Source organism: Amblyomma maculatum, chromosome 3 (genome assembly GCF_055883805.1).
Source record: "Amblyomma maculatum isolate TAMU_Amacu chromosome 3, ASM5588380v1, whole genome shotgun sequence".
Lineage (NCBI taxonomy): Eukaryota > Metazoa > Arthropoda > Arachnida > Ixodida > Ixodidae > Amblyomma > Amblyomma maculatum.
Window position 1 is genome coordinate 45,705,343 of NC_139346.1, and position 20,926 is coordinate 45,726,268.

At 48.2% G+C, this 20,926-nt stretch overlaps 1 protein-coding gene across 1 annotated transcript; it reads right to left on the reverse strand.

Moving 5' to 3' along the window:
* Positions 1–3,974: 3,974 nt before the first annotated feature.
* Positions 3,975–19,647, reverse strand: LOC146194679 (arylsulfatase I-like). The gene is made up of 3 exons (XM_084596617.1): positions 19,356–19,647; positions 5,102–5,535; positions 3,975–3,983 (listed from the first exon to the last, which is right to left on the reverse strand). Exons 1-3 carry the CDS (start codon positions 19,645–19,647, stop codon positions 3,975–3,977), a joined length of 735 nt encoding a protein of 244 aa, XP_084452743.1.
* Between the last annotated feature and the right edge of the window lie 1,279 nt (positions 19,648–20,926).

The following is a 20,926-nucleotide window of genomic DNA, read 5'->3' on the forward strand; positions in this document are numbered from 1 at the left end:
GCAAATCTGAGGAAATTGGACAGTAACAGATGGGCAGTTAAAGTAGTTAAATACCTATACCTAAAAAGCGTTGACTCACAATGAAAGAAAAGAACTAGGAAACTAACTAGTAAATATGCTGGCCACAAGGACAAAGAAATATAGAGCGTTCAGTAACAGGTGGAAAACACAGTTAAATATATGATAAATTCAATGGAAAAGAAACAGAGTGTGGAACTATACCAAAAGTGGAAAAGGCAGATCAGAAGGAAGTTTTCTTTGATAACTCAATAGGCAGCGCCCTACTTTTTGCAGCTAGATCAGGGTGTCTTATAACACGCAGCTACATATAGAAATTTAACAAGGAAGATGACACATGTGCAGTATGTGGTAAATCCACAGCAACAATTAACCATATTATACTCGAATGTAATAGTATACATCCGGAAGTCGATGCAGGCGCAGTCACCCTTCCTGAAGCTCTGGGGTTTAGAGATGCCAGTGGCCGGGTGAATGAACATGTGGTGGAAGCTAGCAAAAAATGATTCGAAGATTGGTGGCTTAAAAGCAGAAAAGTGGCATAATGTTAATCATGTAGACAAAAATAATGAATAGAATGATGGTATAGTTAACCAATCGAAACTATATCTAAAAGATATAGGGGGAAAATGAGCATGATAGCAACTGCTATCACCCTGTTTCAAAGGGGACGCTCTTACTATCCATTCCATTCCATCCCATCCGTCCGTCCGTCCGTCCGTCCATCCATCCATCCATCCATCCATCCATCCCATTCCATCCATTCAGTTCATCCCGTCCGTCCAGTCCATCCCGTCCGTCCAGTCCATCCCGTCCATCCAGTCCATCGTCCGTCCGTCCACTCATCTATCCATTTCTGTCTCGTCGCTCGTTTTGCTGGCACTTCTATGGGCGCGCCTGGGACGGACGCTTGATTTTGACACATACGGACGTTCCCCAGCTTGAAAAAATTTTTTTTAATTTTTTGGAGGTATGTATCTTTATCATCTTCATCAGCCTGACTATACCCACTGCAGGGCGAAGGCCTCTCCCATAATTCTCCAATTAACCTGGTCCTGTGCTAGCTGCATCCACTTGACCCCAGCGAACTTCTTCACCTATTCCGCCCACCGAACTTTCTGCCGCCCCCTGCTACGCTTCCCTTCCTTTGAAATCCAGTTTGTTACCTTAACCGACCATCAGTATCTTTATATTTCTGCCTATTTTCTGGGTTATAATTGTACCCGAGGCCCCGAGGCAGAATAAATGATTTCTTAAGTGATATGCAACTTTGAGGTTTACGCGATAGTTGGGTAATGTAGTAATATTTGCTGAAAGCACTCCAGTGAACACCGCATAAAAGCCATTAAAAGGAGTGAAAAAGACTGTGTTAGCCTCCACAGCTGCCAAAATGCGGAACTTGTCCGAAGCTATCGGGATAGAGAAGGAATGCGCGGCCACCGTGGAATGCCTACGATATTCGAATTTTTTCTTCTATTCGTGCGGTAAAAGCGGGATAAGAGGAAATTCAAAGAGCAAAGCATGCCGTTCGAATAACTCGCTAATAATGTCAGTTATATAACGCACAAATCTGGTGCTTTTTTCTACCACCCAGACAAGCATAACGACCAGATATTCAAACAGCCGAGCCTGTAGGCGCGCCAATCTGACCGCATTTCTTTTTTATCATGTAGTAAAACAATATGGCGCAATTTTAAGCTAGGATGCTACCATAAAATGTTTTACATCTATATTGAATGTGCAACCTCAGAAACCTTTCTGGTCCGTTGTCATTATTTTTCCTATTTTTTATATACAAGAAAAGACGTACGTGTGAAGCATATGAGCAGATAGCTGTCGTTTAAGGCGTCCGGCAGCATTCTAGTTGAATGCTTAAACAAAACAAAGTTCATGAAACCTAGTATCAATACAAAGAGCCACAATCAGCACCGCATGTTGTTTTCGATAGACAGACGCACGTATACATGGCGACCACTATGGGTCGTACCAAATATTGGCGAGCAAACTCCGCCGGCTCAAAGTTAATCCACGGCTGTTTGGCTTTCCGTTACCTAGCACCGCTGGACATATGAAGCGGTTTGGTTTTGGTTTTCGAAGGTTAACATCCTAAAGCGACCCAGGCTAAGAGACGCCGTAGTGGAGGACTCCGGAAATTTCGACCTCATGGGGTTCTGTAACGTGCACTGTCAGCGCACAGCACACAAACGCCTTGCTTTTCACCTCCATCAAAAAGCGGCAGGCGAGGCCGGGATTCGATCGCGCTTCCTTGGGAACGTTGGTCGAGTGTCGTAACCACTGGGCCACCCCGACGGTGCAGACATACGAAGTCTCGCAGCAACCGTGGTACATATGCCGTCATTCGACTGGTCGATAGCCAGCTAGCTATTGGTAACAGCTGTCTTTTTTTTCCCCTTCAGCTACATACAATAGCGTATAGTTGCTTACGCAGACTTTCTAAAACTGCGCGATTTTTCATCGCAACCTCACTGCAACACAGTAATTTAGGGGATGCGTTGTCGTGCTTACTTTATGCTAAGCGCATGGAAATGTAACAAAATTCTTCGATAGTGATGTATGCTTTAAGTTTACGACATATTTGCAGAAAACAGCTTCTACAGTTTCCAGCATTTGAAAAATACGAGCCGCCGGGTAGAGGAGATGGTCTTGCTTGAGGTGTACAAGAGCACCTTCCGGTAACGAAACGCGCGAAAAGTAGATATTTGGCCCGAGTACGTGCGTCTCTGCAGTCGCAATTTAGGGGAATGCGCGAGATGGTCTCGCATATCGTTGTACACACGTCAGATAACCTGCCAGTCACCTGTGAGGAATTGCTATCGGCGGCATGATGACATGACGCTGTTCTTTTTTGCCCGCATGAAGCAGCAATACGTTTGAAGCGCGTTCAAAGTGCGCTCCGAGGCGGCGAACGCAAAGCGTCGTCTGGTCGAGCAGACGATGCTTCCTCTTCGTTCTCTAAAATTGAAATTATTTGATCAGTAAACGGTAAGAATGATTCTGCCTGCTCAGAAATTGATGTGTCAATAATAAAAACAGAAATGCGTCGATGTTATGGCCCTTTGATTATGACTGAAGGGGAAAATTATCAGGGCGTGTGCCGCTGCTTCATAGGAATGCCAGCAGAACCGGCGGAGAGGATGGCCCCCAGAGCATGTGCTACCCCTAGGGCTGCCCTTTCTTCCGGTCACAATAAGCGGCCGCTCTCTCGCTGCAGCGCGGTCGCGCCGTCGGAGCACCTCTCGTTCTATGACCGTTATGAACACTTGCGGAAGACGACACTGAACAGGAAGTACCTGCAGCTACCCTATGAAACACACAAAGAAGCTTACCTAGCGGAAAGTTGATTATTTTACCAGTTCAAGGAAGGCACTGTACACGCAAGGCATACTTTTTAAAAATTACGTTCGCAATAATGCTCTATATATGACCAGTACACGGTCACGCAGCAAAATGTACATCACTAAATGTTATGCTGAGAGGCTAGACCACTGGGCGTAGGAAGCTAGGCAGCTAACTCAGCGTTAACGGATATATTCTTTTCTATCGTGTTCAGACTGCTAGTTCTTGACATCTAGACTCGAGTTCATTTGTCCTAGTAGATCTGCGAGGAAGCTTCCTGGCAGATCCACTAGGACAAATCAGCTTGAGTCTACTAAATCATTACTCAAACATATTCAAATTTTAAAACATTGTACACCGATCACTGTCATCAGCACTGCATTTCTGGGTGGATGTCACTATCTTTGTGCACTTCGAAGATAGCAAGCTTTATAACGCTCTTCTGACAATGGCGGAAAGGACCCACTACATTGTTGGCGCGGGATTGGCGGGAGGCACGGCCGGCAATGCGTGCGGTGTTTACGACGGGGCACAAAATGAAATGGGTGTTACATTCGAGAAGCCGTCGTTTGCACAGAGCTTTCGTAGGTTATTTACATCTAGATCAACTGGAAACCGATGAAGCAAAAAAATAACACATCACAGCCACACTGTCGTTTCATGCTTCCTGCACACGCTTTCGGCCGTCAGCTTGATATTTCTTTAAATATTTGTGCAGTCCACAAATATTTTTACTTCACCGATGACGTTGCCACCAAACCCTGCACTAAAGAAGAAATTTAAGCCCTTAAACAGCAAAAATTTTAAGGTGGAAGGCCGTTCGGCCATGCTAAAGCGTACGAATGCAGAGTCCACTCGGGTCTGGCAGCAGTAGGGCCGCACCGTGAATATGGTTAGAGAGTATTCTCCTCCTCTCCTACTTTCGGTAAAATAGTCTCTAATAGGCAGGGCGCAGGGTGAATAGTCCGAGTTTCTTTGGGAAGCTAGCCCCTATCGACAACTGCCTTGAGCCATGGTAAAGTGAAACTTGATATGGTTGAAGCTTTGGTGAGTAAAGCGGATCATAAATAGCGTGCACCATTTCTTTGCGGGCTTAAGATCCCACTTCTCAACGACACGTAACTCATGGAATTTCATTAGGCTACTCTAGCCATGAAGAGGGCAATGCACTGACCCTTTAAATTTCTTATGATAAGATCGCCGGACGTGCCTTATAAGTTACGTGGCAGAAAAACTGTCAAACACATCTGGAGCTTTGTTGCGGCGCATTGTAACGCCCGGAAGACTTGAGATTTGACGTGTTTGCCTCTCTGAAATTTGACAACGAATTCGAAATGTTTGAATTCTAACACACCTTTCAGTGCAAACAGAAAGAATAGTAATGAGATTCACGAGTTTTGTGCCTGTGTCAATTGTCGCAAGAATGCGTTTGGTGAAAAGCATACGACATGTATGAAATTCTGTCCCAAGACTTTAGGGTAGGTAATTTAAGAAAGCCAATGGAGCATTCGCTTTTGCTCAAATATTGCAGCGTCAAAAGACTGAACAGAAACTTTTTGCTTTCTCCAGAGCAGTGTTCCTCTCCGCGGATGATGCTTATGATGCGTAGTCAAATTTAATGTACTCAAGCTGCCATATGATTTCTTCGGCTCCGTTAACTTATCGCTCCGTTTAATAAAAGCATTTCCTGTAGGTCAGGAACACAGGTCCGCGCATGAGTACTTACCTCAGGAAGAGTGGCGGCTAAATTCTCCCGCTCACATGGGTCAGCTTCGATGTCGAAAAGATAGAGCGACTGGTTCAAAGTGAATGTTGTCTGTGTCGATCCACACTGTAGCGTTGATTTGCGCCTCCAGTCCTTTGGAAACCTCAAGTCGTCCTTTCTGTACAGACGCTTGAGAACATTGGCGACCACCGACTTCCCGACAAGTTCGTCCAGGGCTTCGTACGGCACACTGCCACTCGGAGGGCTGTAGTGGTCGTTGTAGAAGCCACTGCTGTCTATAACGAGCTTGTAATTGGAGTATCGCACTGCGCGGGCGAATATTATTTTGTGATCGAGGTCGTAGAGGAACTCCTGGCGCGGCGACGTCATGCCCTGGGACAAGTGTGGCCACATATCCAGTCCGTCTAATTTCCCCAACCGCGCCAAGTCACCTCCTGAAACAAGTGTTGAGAAAAACTCAGTGGCTTAGCTATAGTTCAGCCTAGGAGATAGCGAAATCAAGAGAGTCGAAGTGCCTTCAATAGAAGACGAGAGCACCTGTTAGAGTGCCTTGATGCGCGCGTGCGCATCGAGGCACCCTACTACTTGTTAGACCACAGAGCACATATTGGGAGAAGCGCGAAACGCCCGGCGTGGCTATGAGCCACGCTACGCTGAAGAGCCGGCTTCGTAGCTCATGTTCGCCTCGCTTATGACATCACACCACCTCTTAGACTACAGTGCACCTAGTGGGAGAAGCGCGAAACGCACGGCGTAACTACCGGACCACGCTTATGCTGAAGAGCCGACTTGGTAGCCCAGCTCTCGCGCTGGTATGACGTCAATAGACACGTGGTGTGAAGCGTAACTAGCGGACCACGCTACGCTCAAGAGCTGACTTGGTAACCCAGCTCTCGATCGCACTAATATGACGTCAGTAGTCACGTGGTGTAAAGCGTAACTATCGGACCATGCTACGCTGAAGGCTCGAAACCTCGCGTATATTGCTTTCGCAATAAAATTTCTGCTGAATGAATAGATTACAATAAAAAAATGTAAGTCGCTCATTCTTGGTCGATGCATCTACCACGCTACGGGAGAAGGAATGTGAAAGCATTTGAGGAAAAAAGGGAGAATGAGACGCAGTAGCCGGGACCTGCTCATTAATTTCGCTCAGTTACAGTTTCTGCAGCTGCACGGGTATCGAATGGAGCACGGTTGTGTTTTACGCTTGGCTTTCATTTGAGAACTATTCTTGAACAATTGGTTAAACGGTTCCGTGTCAGCTAAACAAGACTTCCCCCAAGGATACAGACTGAAGAAAAAAGATGCGCATAGCACAGGCTGCAAACGAAGAGCCTGTAACTCATGAATTCTAGACAATTCAAGAAATAGCACAGATGTGCTTTCTAAAAAAAAAGTTTGCATCCCGGTACAGTGAATGCAGATAATACCGGTAGTGGGCGTTTCGACTAAACGAACTTATTCGACAGTTGATTGTTGTTTTCTGCTTTGTGCGATAGTAGCAAAAACATGCTTTCTTTGGCTACTCTCAGTATTCAGAGAGGCTACCTCAACTGTATGCATCTTAAGAAAGACAGACGTAGGGCAGCGGTGGCGTAGAGGTAAGACATCCGCCTCGCATACAAGAGGATCGTGGCTCGGATCCCGGCGCCGCGCAGTTCACCATATTAAAGAAGAATTCCAAGTACCGATGGAATTTTATAAACAGGTTTTGTGTGCACCTGATGACAGTGAACACCTCCAGCAACACACTACCTCACTAGAACAGGAGATGGCCACCCTGGAGCAGTAATTGGCAACAACCTTCCATGATTAGTCCTACAAAACCAAGGCCCTCAGTCACCAGCGGCTGCGGAGCAATTGACCACGGCGGCGGTGAGAGGTGTGACGCACCGGGGGGTGCTAATCTGTGCACACAGTGTGGGGCGAGAGGGACCCTCGATCACATAATTTGGGAGTGCCCACAATCTCAAGGAATAGGACAAAATATTACAAGTAGAGAAGCCTGGGATAACCTGCTGCGAAGCGCGGACTCCGCGATCCAGCACCGCACCGTCCACCTGGCGGAAGAGGCCGCAACAAGGGAAGGGCTACCTGCCCGCCTCTAATCCGCGGGCGCATGACTCCCTCGATTCACGCGTGCCGGGGCATGGAAGAGGACGCTCATTTCCGATGGAAATAAAAGTTGTGCAACCAACCAACCAAGAATTTCTGGCTCCGCTGGACAGGCCGCCTTTGAAAAACTCTGGCAACGTTTAATGCTAGAACCCTTGCTAGTGAGGCTAGCCTAGGAGTGCTGTTGGAGGAACTAGTGGGTACAAAATGGGATGTGATGGGGCTTAGTGAGGCAGAGGCGAAATGAGGCCAATATTATACTGAAGGGCGGTCTTGTATTGTGTTATTGAAGTTTACCGGAGAGGCGAGAATTAGGAGTACGGCTCCTTGTCAATAAGGTTAGAGCTGCTAATGTAGAGGAATTCTATAGCTTTAAGGAGAGAGTGGCAGGCATCGCAATAAAGTTTATTAATCAGTGTAAACTACAGGTGCCAAAGAGTGGCTTGTCTTGTTGGTGCGTGCTTTTAAATTCCTATTTGTCTAATAATACTGACATTTTACAGCTGAATATTTAGCAGCTTAAGAACATTTTCTTTCGGTATTAGTATAGTATAACTTTTGGAAATGATATGACTTTCTTGTGGTGTTATCTTGTAGTGATATCATTTATGATGCATTAGTATACTCCTTTTTTTCTCTTTGTTTTGGAATGCTGTGTGCGCATGTGGCCAAACTGATTTCAAATGCAAAAGAGTTGCATATATTATCTCATTTTTCAAGGTTACCTAATTTTTCAATTTCTTAGACTCCAATATGGGCCTAGAATTTTTGTTTGCCACTGCACATTGCTGTCGTCCTTGTCAGTGTCCATGCCAATATCTTTTGTGTAACCAGTATTTTTCATTGGTATTGTATGCCTTGCTGTCAAGTGCCACCTGTCGCTCTGTCGCTCTTATATGTAGGGGGGGGGCGAGGACCAGTCAAGCAACGGCCGAAGCTTTTAGCCTCGTCTCCCTCCATCTTTGATCGAAAATAAAGCTTATCGTATCGTATCGTATCGTTGAGAGCTTGTAGCGCAGAGCATGGACAGGACACAGGAAGAAACGAGCAACACGACCTCTAACTTCCAACAAATTTTATTTATTTGTGACAGGAAGCATATTTACGCCAAAGACAAGATATCACATGTGCTAACAATATCCTAAGAAACGGGAGTTCCTTATCACATGAAAAATAAGAGTGCTAATACATGACTCTCTGGAAGCATTTATCCTTTCTGCTTCAATTCCTAATGCGACAGCATTACTTCGATGTGTTCACAGATATCTGTCCGCAGACCGCGTCCGCAAAATCGTGTCCGCAGCAGTTGTAATTTTGAAGTGGTAAAGGTTAATTAGTGGGATCACACGACAGAGGGTGACATAATGTTGTGTCCACGAAAATAATTAGGCCAACAAGTTGATAAGGTAGTTAATCAGAGGCAAAACACGCAAAACTGTGTCCGCAGCAGTTGTGAGTAATTGAGAAGTGGTACAGGTTAATTAGTGGTGTCGCTCGATGGAGGGTGACGTAATGTTTTGTTCGAAAAAATAAATAGGTCAATAAGCTAATTAGGTAATAATTAGAGGCATAACATAAAAGTAAAGGCGAAAATGGTCTCATTAGCCAATGGCTTGGCACCACATTTAATGGTATCTGTAAGGCCGCAGTGAAAAGCGACTCGCACGTGGAGTCGAGCTGGCGGTCGAACCCCCCACGCGCCGGGGCCAAGGTGCGAGCGCCGTTGTTTTTTTCCTCCTTTTCTCCCCTTTTCTTGGGCGCGGGCTTGCGGGGCGCGCGGGAGGCCTGGTTTGTTTCGTCCTTTCGCCCCGAGGCGTCGCCAAGAAGCGAACGACAGACGCATCCAATCATCAGCCGGGAACGACAGTGGCACGCTTCTGCGAACCACTTTACGGCCAGCTCGTCCAGCAATCTCAGCGATCTCCCGCCATGGCGCCAAGCATGGGTGAATGGAGACGCCGTTAATGAAGCTTTTTGCACTGCCACAAGCGCTCGCTAAATGTCCTGCAGAAGGCGACAATAGGCGCGAACCTCGGCCCTCCCAAGTAGGCAATCAGCCCAGCGGCCTCCCGCGGTGTCGCGAGACATTGGGTCCGAGCGACGGCGACTGTACACTGCTCTGGGACAGCGCCCCCCCCCCCCTCCCTTTTTCCTCGAACGGGACAGCTGGATGGCCTAGTCTCCAGACAGATCCCCCGCGGCGTTTCTTTCACAAAGGCGGCAGCTCCAAGGTCGCGTCGCAAACACACCGGGGAGAGGAAGGCGAAGACAGGTGCCGTGTGAGAGGGTTTGGGGACCAGCGAGTGGAAAGAGTGTCTGTTTTGAATGTTTATTTTTATTTGAAGTAATTAAGAACCTGGGTCCGAGATTATTCCCAACCCACGGGGGTTGTGGCATGTTTTTAAATAATTTGATTGGCTGCTTCATTTTCGGGGCGGATCAACTAAGGTGACCGCCCTTGGGTCGTTGTTGATGTCTGGTATCAAAAAGCGGTCCTCGGACCATGTTCGGCAGTCAAGATTGAGGCTCCGTGCTTAACACGTATTTACAGTCCCTAGGCGTTAACCGAAATGCTCGGTAGAAAAGTAAGGGCTTGTAGAGTGACTTCTCTGTGTGAGAGTCTATTTTGTTTTAAGTTTCAGTTATCTGTGTGACTTGTTACTGTATCTTACAGTTTGCCAATGTAAACTATTTTGCTCGTGTAAATATCTTTCTCCTCCTGACCATCATCAGATCATCGTCTTCTGCTTCTCTACCTGCCGAACACGAACTTAACACCACTGGCGCAGCCGACAGGATTCGGCAACCAGCGACCACGAGCATCACCCAGAGCACCCAGGCCCTGGAAACCCACTAGGCAACACGCGTCCGCAAGTCCAGCCAGAAGCAGCAAGGTGATCCAGGCCCCGAACCAGAGGCAGCGTTCTGGGGAAGGACTCCGACGAGGCTGCGGCACCAAGGGACGGAGGCCCCAACTGGCGACACCAGCACGGGTAAGCGGGATTTCTTGCGCTTTGTTGAAGTGGCTATGGCTCAAGTGTAAAGTAACGTATGGTTTTCACACGGAGCATGATGACAAGCGTAGGCGAGAGAGAGACAGGGGGAGATATAACAGATGACAGCGAGCAGTCGCAGCAAGCGACAACTCAGCCTGTAGCAGGAGCGCTACGTGAAGTAGCGGAGATGTCGGTATCCGATGCGGTTGCAATTCGCCGCATGGAACTAAATTTTGAGCTGGAAAAATTGAAAAGTCTTTCACAGGAACGCCTACAGTTGCAGAAACTTGGGCTAGATCCAGCGGTTGCAATGGGCATAGCGGGAAGCGGGCAGACGTCTGGAAGGTCAGACATTGACGATCAGCGTCGAATGGGGCCCGATCCAGTCTCCCAATGCGCTAAAGTCCTTAAGGGACTGAAGCTGCCGTGTGACGAGGACGTTCCGTTATGGTTCGAGGAAGTCGAGAGAATTTTCACGACGTACAAGGTGCCAAACGAAAGCCGCGTTCACTTAATCATGCCAGCACTTGCTGAGCGTGTCCGGTACCTTCTCTGTAACCTCGGGGAAGATGAGTGTGACAGCTACGAGTCGGTAAAAACAGTTGTTTTAAAGGAGCTTGAAGCTTAACCCCTCAGAATACCTCGAACGCTTTGAGCGCGCGACGAAACGCCGCGATGAAACTTGGGCGCAGTTCACCTCGCGCACTAAGACGAACTTTCAGTACTTCCTTCGGTCACGGGACGTAAAAACCGAAGACGACCTGGTATCATTGATCATCGCAGATCGCATAAAGTGTAGCTTGAGCCCTGAGGGCTTAGAGTATGTGCGTCTTCGCGAGGAGGAGAGGTGGATAAAACCGGATGAAATATCCGACGTTCTCCAAACGCTCGAACAGGCTAAGGGCAAGGGGCGCGCAGCGAAACAAATTGTTGTGTATGCGGAAAAACCGAAGGGACCCCCGCAAGCGGCGAACAATGATAGCAAACGGCCAATTCAGTGTTATGAGTGCCGCGCATCTGGCCACTGAGCCAAGGAATGCCCTCGCGCTTCACAAAACGTGCAGAAGAAGGAGAAACACGCTCGAGCTGAAAAAGTAGCTGTAGCCAACGTAGAGGCATGCGGAACACCGGCGTCAGTAACCTCTCAGGCAACCCTAGTAGCAGAGATGAAAACGCCAAAGTCATTCGACGAGGTACGCAATTTGAAGCTACAGCAGGTGGAGATTGAGTGCGCAGGGATACCGGCGACAGCTATAATTGATACCGGTAGCGAGATAACCGTGGTTAGCGAAGGCCTCGTGCCAAGTATATGTCGGGAGCCATCCGGCTGGATAAAGCTAGTTTCGGCTTTTGGGGAGACGGTTAACGCAAAACTGGTCACTCTTGCGGTAAGCATCAGGCGGCCCACCGCACACATAGCAGGGCCCGAGGCAGTAGACATTGTATGCGCGTTTTCTGATAAGCTGGCGGACGAAGTGGATTGTTTGCTCTCCAGGGAGGATTGGGAACTGCTTTCGGAGATAGACAGTCGTTACGAGGCACTTCTTATGAATAAGGCCTGCCCTCTGTCTGAAGCAGTTAACGCGTCTGTAACCATGGCGCAGCAGAGCGCAAAGCTGAGCTCTACATCACGCGAGGAGCAAGCGGCGGGGCCTGCGGCAGAGAAACTAATGAGTGGTGAGCAGGGTGTGGCGATGGAACAGCCCTGTGAAGTAGATCTGGAAGAAAGCGAGAAGGAAGATGTAATCTCGATCCAGGATGACGCGGACGCAGCCCTAAAACAGCGCCAGGCATTCAGATCCGACCAAGTATCAGACGAAACCTTAAAGAAAGCGGGGGCTGACGCAAAGGCAGGAAAGGCAGGCATGTTTGTTTCAGACGGCTTGTTGTATCACTGAGACTCGATCTCCGGTAGCAAAGTGAAGCAGCTTGTGCTCCCCCTTAGCAGGCGTGAAGAGGTACTCTGCCTTGCGCATGAGTCCCTTTGGGGAGGCCATTTGGGGCCACGGAAGACAAAGACCAGAATTAAGTACAGCTTTTTCTGGCCAGGCTTAGAAGGGGACGTAACGCGACACTGCAGGACATGTCACGGCTGTCAAGTCCGCTCAGACAGGCGAATTAAAGATAGGGTTCCCATCACACCTCTCACCAGACCCGACCATCCGTTTCAGGTCGTAAATGTCGATATAATCGGGCCGCTCGATGTTCCGTCGAGCAGGGGTCATAGGGTACGCTCTCTGCCTCGTTGACTTGTGCACGCGGTTGCCGGAGGTAGTCTGTGTGCGATCCCTAACCGCTAGGGCAACATGCGACGCCTTGCTCACGATTTTGAGCCGCACAGGCATACCTGAGGTAGTCTGTTCAGATCAGGGAACGAACTTCACGGCGCAGCTGACGGGTGAGATGTTAGCAAGACTGGGATGCCCACCGCGTTTTTCGACTCCTAAGCATCCGGAGAGCAACGGGACAGTCGAAAGGTGGAACCGCGTTTTGAAGAACATGTTGTTCCATGTTATTGAGAAAGATCCCAAGAACTGGGATAGACTGGTCCCGTTCGTTCTCTGGGCGTACAGGGAAGTCCCCCATGACACTACAGACGTGGCGCCGTTCCGGCTCTTATTCGGTAGAAACCCCATCGGACCGCTAGCAATTCTGCAGCGAACATGGACAGGCCAGCAACCCCTCCCGAACACACTCAGGGAAGAGCCCGCGAAGTATTTGCGACAGCTACGCGAGCAGCTAGAAGTAGCAACAGAAGTAGCGGGTTTGACGTCGAGCGCACGTCAGGGAAGTTACGCGCAGGCGTATAACGGGCGCGCACGGAGCAAGACGTTTGTCGTCGGAGACCAGGTATTGTTCTTTGACACAGACCCTGGCAGTAAAATGGCCCCGAAATGGATCGGTCCATTCGTCGTAACCGCGCAAGAGAGGCAGAACTCGTACAGAATCGACAAGGGAAAAAAGGCTACAGCGATAGTGCCTGCGACAGGCTGCGACCCTACTACGCACGTGTCAGCCATGTCGGAGTAGTTTTCGAGGAAGACGAGGAGTTTGGTGAAATCGAGTACACCCCTCGGTCTGTGCCTGAGAGATGTGGTGGTTGTCTGATAGATGCGGAGAAACTCGCACACCTACCTACTCAGGACCGCCTCGAGATCTCGGAGGTGTTTGCCGCTTACGCTGATTTGTTCAGTGAAACGCCGGGAGTCGCACGAGTTGGGGCACATAAGATAGAGCTGCACGAAGGCCACCAGCTCAAACACACTTTCCCATATCGCGTGCCGGAGTTATTAAGGAGTGAGGTGAGCCGCCAGTTAAACGAGTTGTTAGACCTCGGGCTGGTGTATCCGGTGGAAAGCGAGTGCGCTCATCCCGTTGTATGCGTGGGTAAGAAAGATGGATCGGTGCGCATGTGTGTTGACTATCGCGCTTTAAACGCAGCGACGCGCACGGATGCCTTTCCAATGTCACCCCCTAAAGAGCTCATCATGAGGGTGGGCCGCGCTAGGTATATCACTCTTAGCGACTTGCGACGCGGATACTGGCAGGTGCCGGTAGCTCCGCAGAGCCAACATCTGACCGCCTTCGTAACTCACGAGGGACAATATGCTTGGCGCGTCATGCCGTTCGGGCTAAAGAACGCCGCGGCCACCTTTCAGCGGATAATGAACACCCTCATCTCGAAACATCAGGCTTATGCGGCCGCATACCTCGATGACATCGCCATTTTCTCTTCCTTGTGAACTGAACACTTGCGGCACTTAGAAATAATTTTTGATTTGTTGCGCGACGCCAAGCTTAAAGTGAGCCGGGAAAAGTGTCAGGTCGCACAGGCCCACATTAAGTACCTAGGACACATAGTGGGAGGCGGAACCCATGGGCCCGACCCAGAAAAGATATCGGCAATTCGTGGGCTCGTGCCCCTCGCAACAGAGAGACAGCTATGGAGTCTGCTAGGCTTATGTGGTTACTACCGCGACTACGTTGAAGGATACGCCCAGGTGGCCGCACCACTCACGTCTTTGACGAGGCGAGGTGTACCTAACACGATTCCGTGGAGCCAGGAAGCGCAAAACGCGCTCGACAGGCTCAAGTCAGCTCTGTGTGAAGCTGCATCGCTGAACACCCCCGACATTAAAAGGCCATACTGGCTGTTCAACGACGCGTCCGACGTTGCAGCGGGGGCTTGTTGGGCGCAGATGGGAGACGAGGGACGGGAAAGGCCGATAGCGTTTGCCAGCCACCGATTCACGCCAACGCACACCCGCTGGTCTACGATCGAGCGGGATGCATTCGCCATTATCTGGGCACTAAACAAATTTGATCATTGGGTGTACGGGGCAGAAATTAACGTGGTGTCGGACCACAACCCCCTCTCCTATCTCACTACTAGTACGCCTCATGGGGCAAAACTCGTGCGATGGGCGCTGGCCCTACAGCGCTACAATGTGACGGTAACCCACAGGAAAGGATCAAGCAATGGTAACGCCGACGCGCTAACACGTGTCCCCAATGTGACTTGGGGCGTAGAGCAAGCACACGCTTGAGCCATGGCCTTTCGGCGACGCATGAATGTTCCCGCGTACCCAGTGCAATGTGTGATATGAACGGTGGAGTGCGCGTGAACTTGGCGTGAGGACATCGAATTGCTCGCGCGCGGGACTTTGACGAACACTGTCCGGTCCGCCAATGCAAATGTGTGATTTGTTTTGTGTAATACCAATCTTGTGTCGCGAGATTCATATGGTGTTCCATTCACGTGCGAAGTGTCTTACATGTTTTGTTTTCTTCGCGGGTTGTTGCGGCCTTTGTTGTATTAGGCTGAAATGACCGGATTCCAAGCTCATTTACCCTCTTGGGAGGGACGTGTAAGGCCGCACTGAAAAGCGACTCGCACGTGGAGTCGAGCTGGCGGTCGAACCCCCCACGCGCCGAGGCCAAGGAGCGAGCGCCGTTGTTTTTTTCCTCCTTTTCTCGCCTTTCTTGGGCGCGGGCTCGCGGGGCGCTCGTGAGGCCTGGTTTGTTTCGTCCTTTTGCCCCGAGGAGTCGCCAAGAAGCGAACGACAGACGCATCCAATTATCAGCCGGGAACGACAGTGGCACGCTTCTGCGAACCACATAACGGCCAGCTCGTCCAGCAATCTCAGCGATCTCCCGCCATGGCGCCAAGCATGGGTGCATGGAGACGCCGTTAATGAAGCTTTTTGCACTGCCACAAGCGCTCGCTAAATGTCCTGCAGAAGGCGACAATAGGCGCGACCCTCGGCCCTCCCAAGTAGGCAGTCAGCCCAGCGGCCTCCCGCGGTGTCGCGATACATTGGGTCCGAGCGACGGCGACTGTACACTGCTCTGGGACAGCGCCCCCCCCCCCTCCCTTTTTCCTCGAACGGGACGGCTGGATGGCCTAGTCTCCAGACAGATCCCCCGCGGCGTTTCTTTCCCAAAGGCTGCAGCTCCAAGGTCGCGTCGCAAACACGCCGGGGAGAGGAAGGCAAAGGCAGGCACCGTGTGAGAGGGTTTGGGGACCAGCGAGTGGAAAGAGTGTGTATTTTGAATGTTGTATTTTTATTCGAAGTAATTACGGACCTGGGTCCGAGATTATTCCCAACCCACGGGGGTTGTGGCATGTTTTTAAATACTTTGATTGGCTGCCTCATTTTCGGGGCGGATCACCTAAGGTGACCGCCCTTGGGTCTTTGTTGATGTCTGGTATCAAAAAGCGGTCCTCGGACCATGTTCGGCAGTCAAGATTGAGGCTCCGTGCTTAGCACGTATTTACAGTCCCTAGGCGTTAACCGAAATTTTCCGTGAAAAGTAAGGGCTTGTAGAGTGACTTCTCTGTGTGAGAGTCTATTTTGTTTTAAGTTTCAGTTATCTGTGTGACTTGTTACTGTATCTTACAGTTTGCCAATGTAAACTATTTTGCTCGTGTAAATATCTTTCTCCTCCTGACCATCATCAGATCATCGTCTTCTGCTTCTCTACCTGCCGAACACGAACTTAACATCACTGTATCACATAGCGAAATAGTATAGTAAATCAGTCAGTTAAAGTGATGTCAAGGATGTGACGTCACGCAACCTGAATTCGAGCTAAAAAAGGGCACTGGAAGGAATTGGCGCGCAATTTGAAAGTACCAAAGACTAAAATGGGTAAAAACAAGTCAATTAATAGGACGTATAGGGCGTCACGTCACGAAACCAGAAGTGGAGCCGAAAAAGGGCATAGGAAGGGATTGGCGCACAATTTGAAATTACCAAAGAGAAAAAGGGGTACAAAAGAAGAGAATTAAGCAACTAGAAGCAACCAACAGCATCCGTGCTTTCGCATTACTCAAAACGCAGATTCTGCAGTGCTCTTTAATTTTTATTCGCGTGTTCACGTTACTAGTTCTGCTAGCACAGCAGTTTGCTCAAATATTGCTTGCACTTTCTCGATTTGCATGAAAGAACGTCAACAAGTTAACTCCTTTTTTCGTTCTGGACGTTACGTGCGTGCTCTATTAATCGTTCATTTAATCCTGTCTGTCCGATGTAGTCGCCCCCACATGGTAAAGGTATCTTATACACAGCACATTTAATGTATTCACGCAAGGCTTCTGATGATGCGCCGACTCATCATCAAAAGCCTTATGCACGACTCATCAGAAGCTTTAACTCATCAGAAGCCTTATGTGAATTGCATTGACGATGTGTATAAGATACCTTTATCATGTGAGGGCGACTACATCGGACAGACAGGGAGATGCCTAAATGAGCGATTAATGAAGCACGCATGTGACGTCAAGAACGAAAAAGGAGCTAACTTGTTGACCAGGTTCTTTAATGCAAATCCAAAACGTGCCCGCCATTTTTTTGAGCAAACTGCTGCGCTTGCAAAAAGTAGTAACTTGATCACGCGAGCAATATTTGAAGCAGAAAAGATTAATGCTTCCTGAGAGACATGTTTTTTGTGTTATCCTTTTGTGTTATCCTGAGCCTTTTTCTGTTATCAAGAAAGCTTCTTTTAACACGGCCTACGTTGTCTCGACTTCTGTCCAGAATCACTGTTCAAGTAACCGAGGCATGCATTTACATTTGCTGCAATGAGCCGCAAGACTGGACCGAGTTCCTTCTCCGCGCAGGCATTCGCGTTCCCTCAAATGTTCATTCAGGCGTCTTCCCGCTTGTCCTATATACAACTTGCCCCAAGTTAAAGAGATCTGGTAGATACAATGATTCTGTCGATACTATGATTTGACAAGCATTCCGCGCATGGCTGTTTCATTTTTTTTCCGTGTCTGTTTATTTTAAATGCTTCGTTCATATGGAGCCGTACGTGAAAGTTCTGGATGATATCTATTGTGGCTGCACAGCAACCATAGTCCTGCATAAAGAAAGTTATAAAATTCCCATAAAGAAAGGTATAACGCAAGGAGGCACGACATCTTCAGTACTATTCACAGTTTGCTTAGAGGAAATACTCAGAGACTTGAAATGGGAGCAGTTAGGGATAAGGGTCGACGGAGAATACGTCAGTAATCTGAAATTCACTGATGACATTGCCTTGCTAGGTTACTCAGGGGATGAACTGCAAATGATGATTCGGACCATGAATGGGAAATAAGGAGAATAAGACTGGGATGGAGCGCATTTCGCAAGCAATCGGAGAATATGACTAGCAGCTTACCGGTATCGCTCAAGAAGAAAGTATACACTGCACAGCAGTTGCATCTGAAACGTGGAGGCTAACAAAAGGGTTCTACTTACGTTGAGGGCCACGCAGAGGGCTATGGAACGAAACATGGCAGGGGTAACGTTACAAGATAGGAATCGTGTCGAGTGGGTTGATAAAAAACTCAAGCTACTGACACTCTAGTCTAAATTAAGAAGAAGAAACGATAATGTGCAGGACACGTAGTGCGAAGAGAGGGTAACTGATGGTCGCATAGGGTAATAAACTGGATTCCAAAGGAAGGATAGTGTAGCAGTGGGCGGAAGAAATTTAGGTGGCCGGATGAGGTTAGAACGTTTGCAGGGGTCAAGTGGATGAAGCAGCACAGGACCTGGTTAACTGGAGGATTATGAGAAAGGCCTTGCCCTGAAAAGGGTATAATCTGGCTGATGATGATGAAGAAATAACTAGTGCTTGTTGCTTGTTGAAATGAAGATATAAATACACCCCGATATCTTCATTTATGCTTAAAAAGGCCATATATTTTCGCACAGCCTTTCGTTATTGTCATTGTGTGAGTGCAGCTTCCAATATTCATTCGGGTGGAGATATAAAAATTATCTGCGAGAACAATGCTTTATATGTAAACAGCGAGCAGTGATGCAAGCAAAATGCGCTAGAATTATTCTCTTTCTGACCAATTTTACATTGAGCAGTTCTTGCTCTTTGGTTACTTGGGTTGTTTACACGCTTGCAGGAATTAGCGCCCAAGAAGCACAAGAATGAGAAGTAGAAGAAAAACAATAGACCCGAGAGCCAGGGAACCGGGGGTTTATTACGAGGTTCCTAAATGACAGGCCTCAAAAGAAGAACCACTTACACATGGATAAGCGCACGACAAAATCCCTTCCTAAACTGCCGGCGCATGCACATCCAAGCACAGCGCGACACGCCTCGAACTCGCGAGAGGGGATGACGATACAACAGGCGACAGGACAAAACGCTAAACTAACAACTTTTATTTCGAGAACAAGGCTAACGAGTATTTGTAGTAAGATTTCAATAGTAAGGCCTTGTAGCAAAACTTCAATTATAATAAAGAAATGTGAGTCAAGCTAGACAAATGCTAGCAAGTGTAGTATGTGGTGCTGAGAAGTACAGCAGGGGAATTGAAGAACTTTTTGAAATAAAATGAATGTGAATAAGTATGTATATGCTACTGAGATCTGCCAAATCGTTTTAATAACAGTGGCTGTGACAGGTAAGCAATTATTGAAACAGTCGGGGCAACCAAATTCAACCAGCTGCTCTGTCGTGCTCATTAAGGAAAAGCTTTCCTGAAGGTACCAACGAAGAATTTTTTTTATCATATGATTACTGTGAATGGATTCTAACCGCTTCACTGAGATAACCCAAATGAAAAAACACGTAGCTGACACTTGCGAAGCAGTGTACACGATTCAGCGGCCGGGAAACAGTGTACTTACCTGCAGCCGTGTACAGGGTGGGTAGCCAATCTGCGATGTGGATGAGGCCGTTGGACACTGTGCGATTTCGTGCGAGCAAGGGGCTCCAGATGAACGTGGCCGCCCGGGTTCCGCCTTCCCAGAGTGTGTTCTTTGCACCCCGCATTGGCCAGTTGAAACTCCGGGTACCATGTGATCCCCAAGGCATGCCGCCGTTGTCGCTACTGAAGACGACTACTGAGTTCTCCAGCATGCCACTCTCCTCGAGCGACTGAAATATTTTGCCCACAGACTGGTCCATTGCATCCACCATGCCTGCGCGAGGTAGGCACATTGGAGACGCCGACACAGACTCTGGAGGCTTTGCTTTGTTTGTGCAGAATTTATAAAAATATAAAGAAACCAGCTGCGCAAATACCTTCTAGCAAATCTGTTGCACTTTCTGGTTAAGCTACCTGCTTATGCTTCACTTTCTCTCTGCTTACTTGTGCTCTGCAGCATACGTCTTGTTTGGTCATGCTCGCAAGTAAATTTGTTTCAAACTTGAATTCTTTGGTTTGCATTTTGTTGCAACTATAATGAGCCACACACACTGACTAAGCAATCTAAGCGCCCAAGTCAAGAGTGCGCCTCTGCTTATGCCCCTTTCTGCGATCTATATTTGAAATATCTGTAAATGCTTGTTACAATCTTTAGGCCATTTATCTAGAGATGCGTATCAATATTATTAATTAACTTCTGTTTCCAGAATTGCAGCGCACTTATTTCACGCAGTGTAGTTTCTTGGAGAAAAGTACGCGATAAGCATAAGCTTGCTCATTACGCTTTATAATCGCGAATACCTTATTATCCATGCGGTAAGAGGGAACTGTGTCTAAGGATTTTAAATATGAAAATGCAAAAAGGCGCCCTCTAAAATGAAAACATGTATAGAAAATGACACTGCGCCGAAACAAACGAGGGTGGAGGTTTTTGGGTTCTTCGCCAATCAGCTGTCGTGGGCACTTGAAGCATGAGATGTGTTTATCGAATCCAGTCTCATGCTTCGACAGCCGATCGCTGTGTGCCAGGGTCGTTGTCTCCAGTACTTCGGAATCCCTATAAGCCCTTCTTAACCTGGTGCCGGGCAAGACTCGTACGCGATCCCCACAAATCTCTGCAGCCGTACGATCCCCATGGCGACCAGCGAGACAGGCAACCACTAGCACCACCGCAATGTCATCTTGTTCTTTACAGCAGCAATATTCTGTTTCTCAAATATTTACAAATTACGTCGCAACAATTGGCGATTTCTCTATTGCTTGTTATTTTAAAAATAGTAAGCTCCACGCGATGCTTTCTCATGTATCAATGTATATTAATACAAGAACTTGGTTGCAATGTACGAATTTCTAGTCAAAAGGTTTTGCTACTAAATTGAGACTATTTTTCCAGCCTTGTTCGGAGACCAGGTGTTCAGCACACGATTGACCAACGCGTGCAACGAGCTTCCCATTTACGAGGAAGCCAGATAGTTAGCTGTCCTGAACCCTCACCAAGCCCCGCACTGCTACAACAGGTCAGCCATAGGTACTGCATCAGCCCTTGCTCTG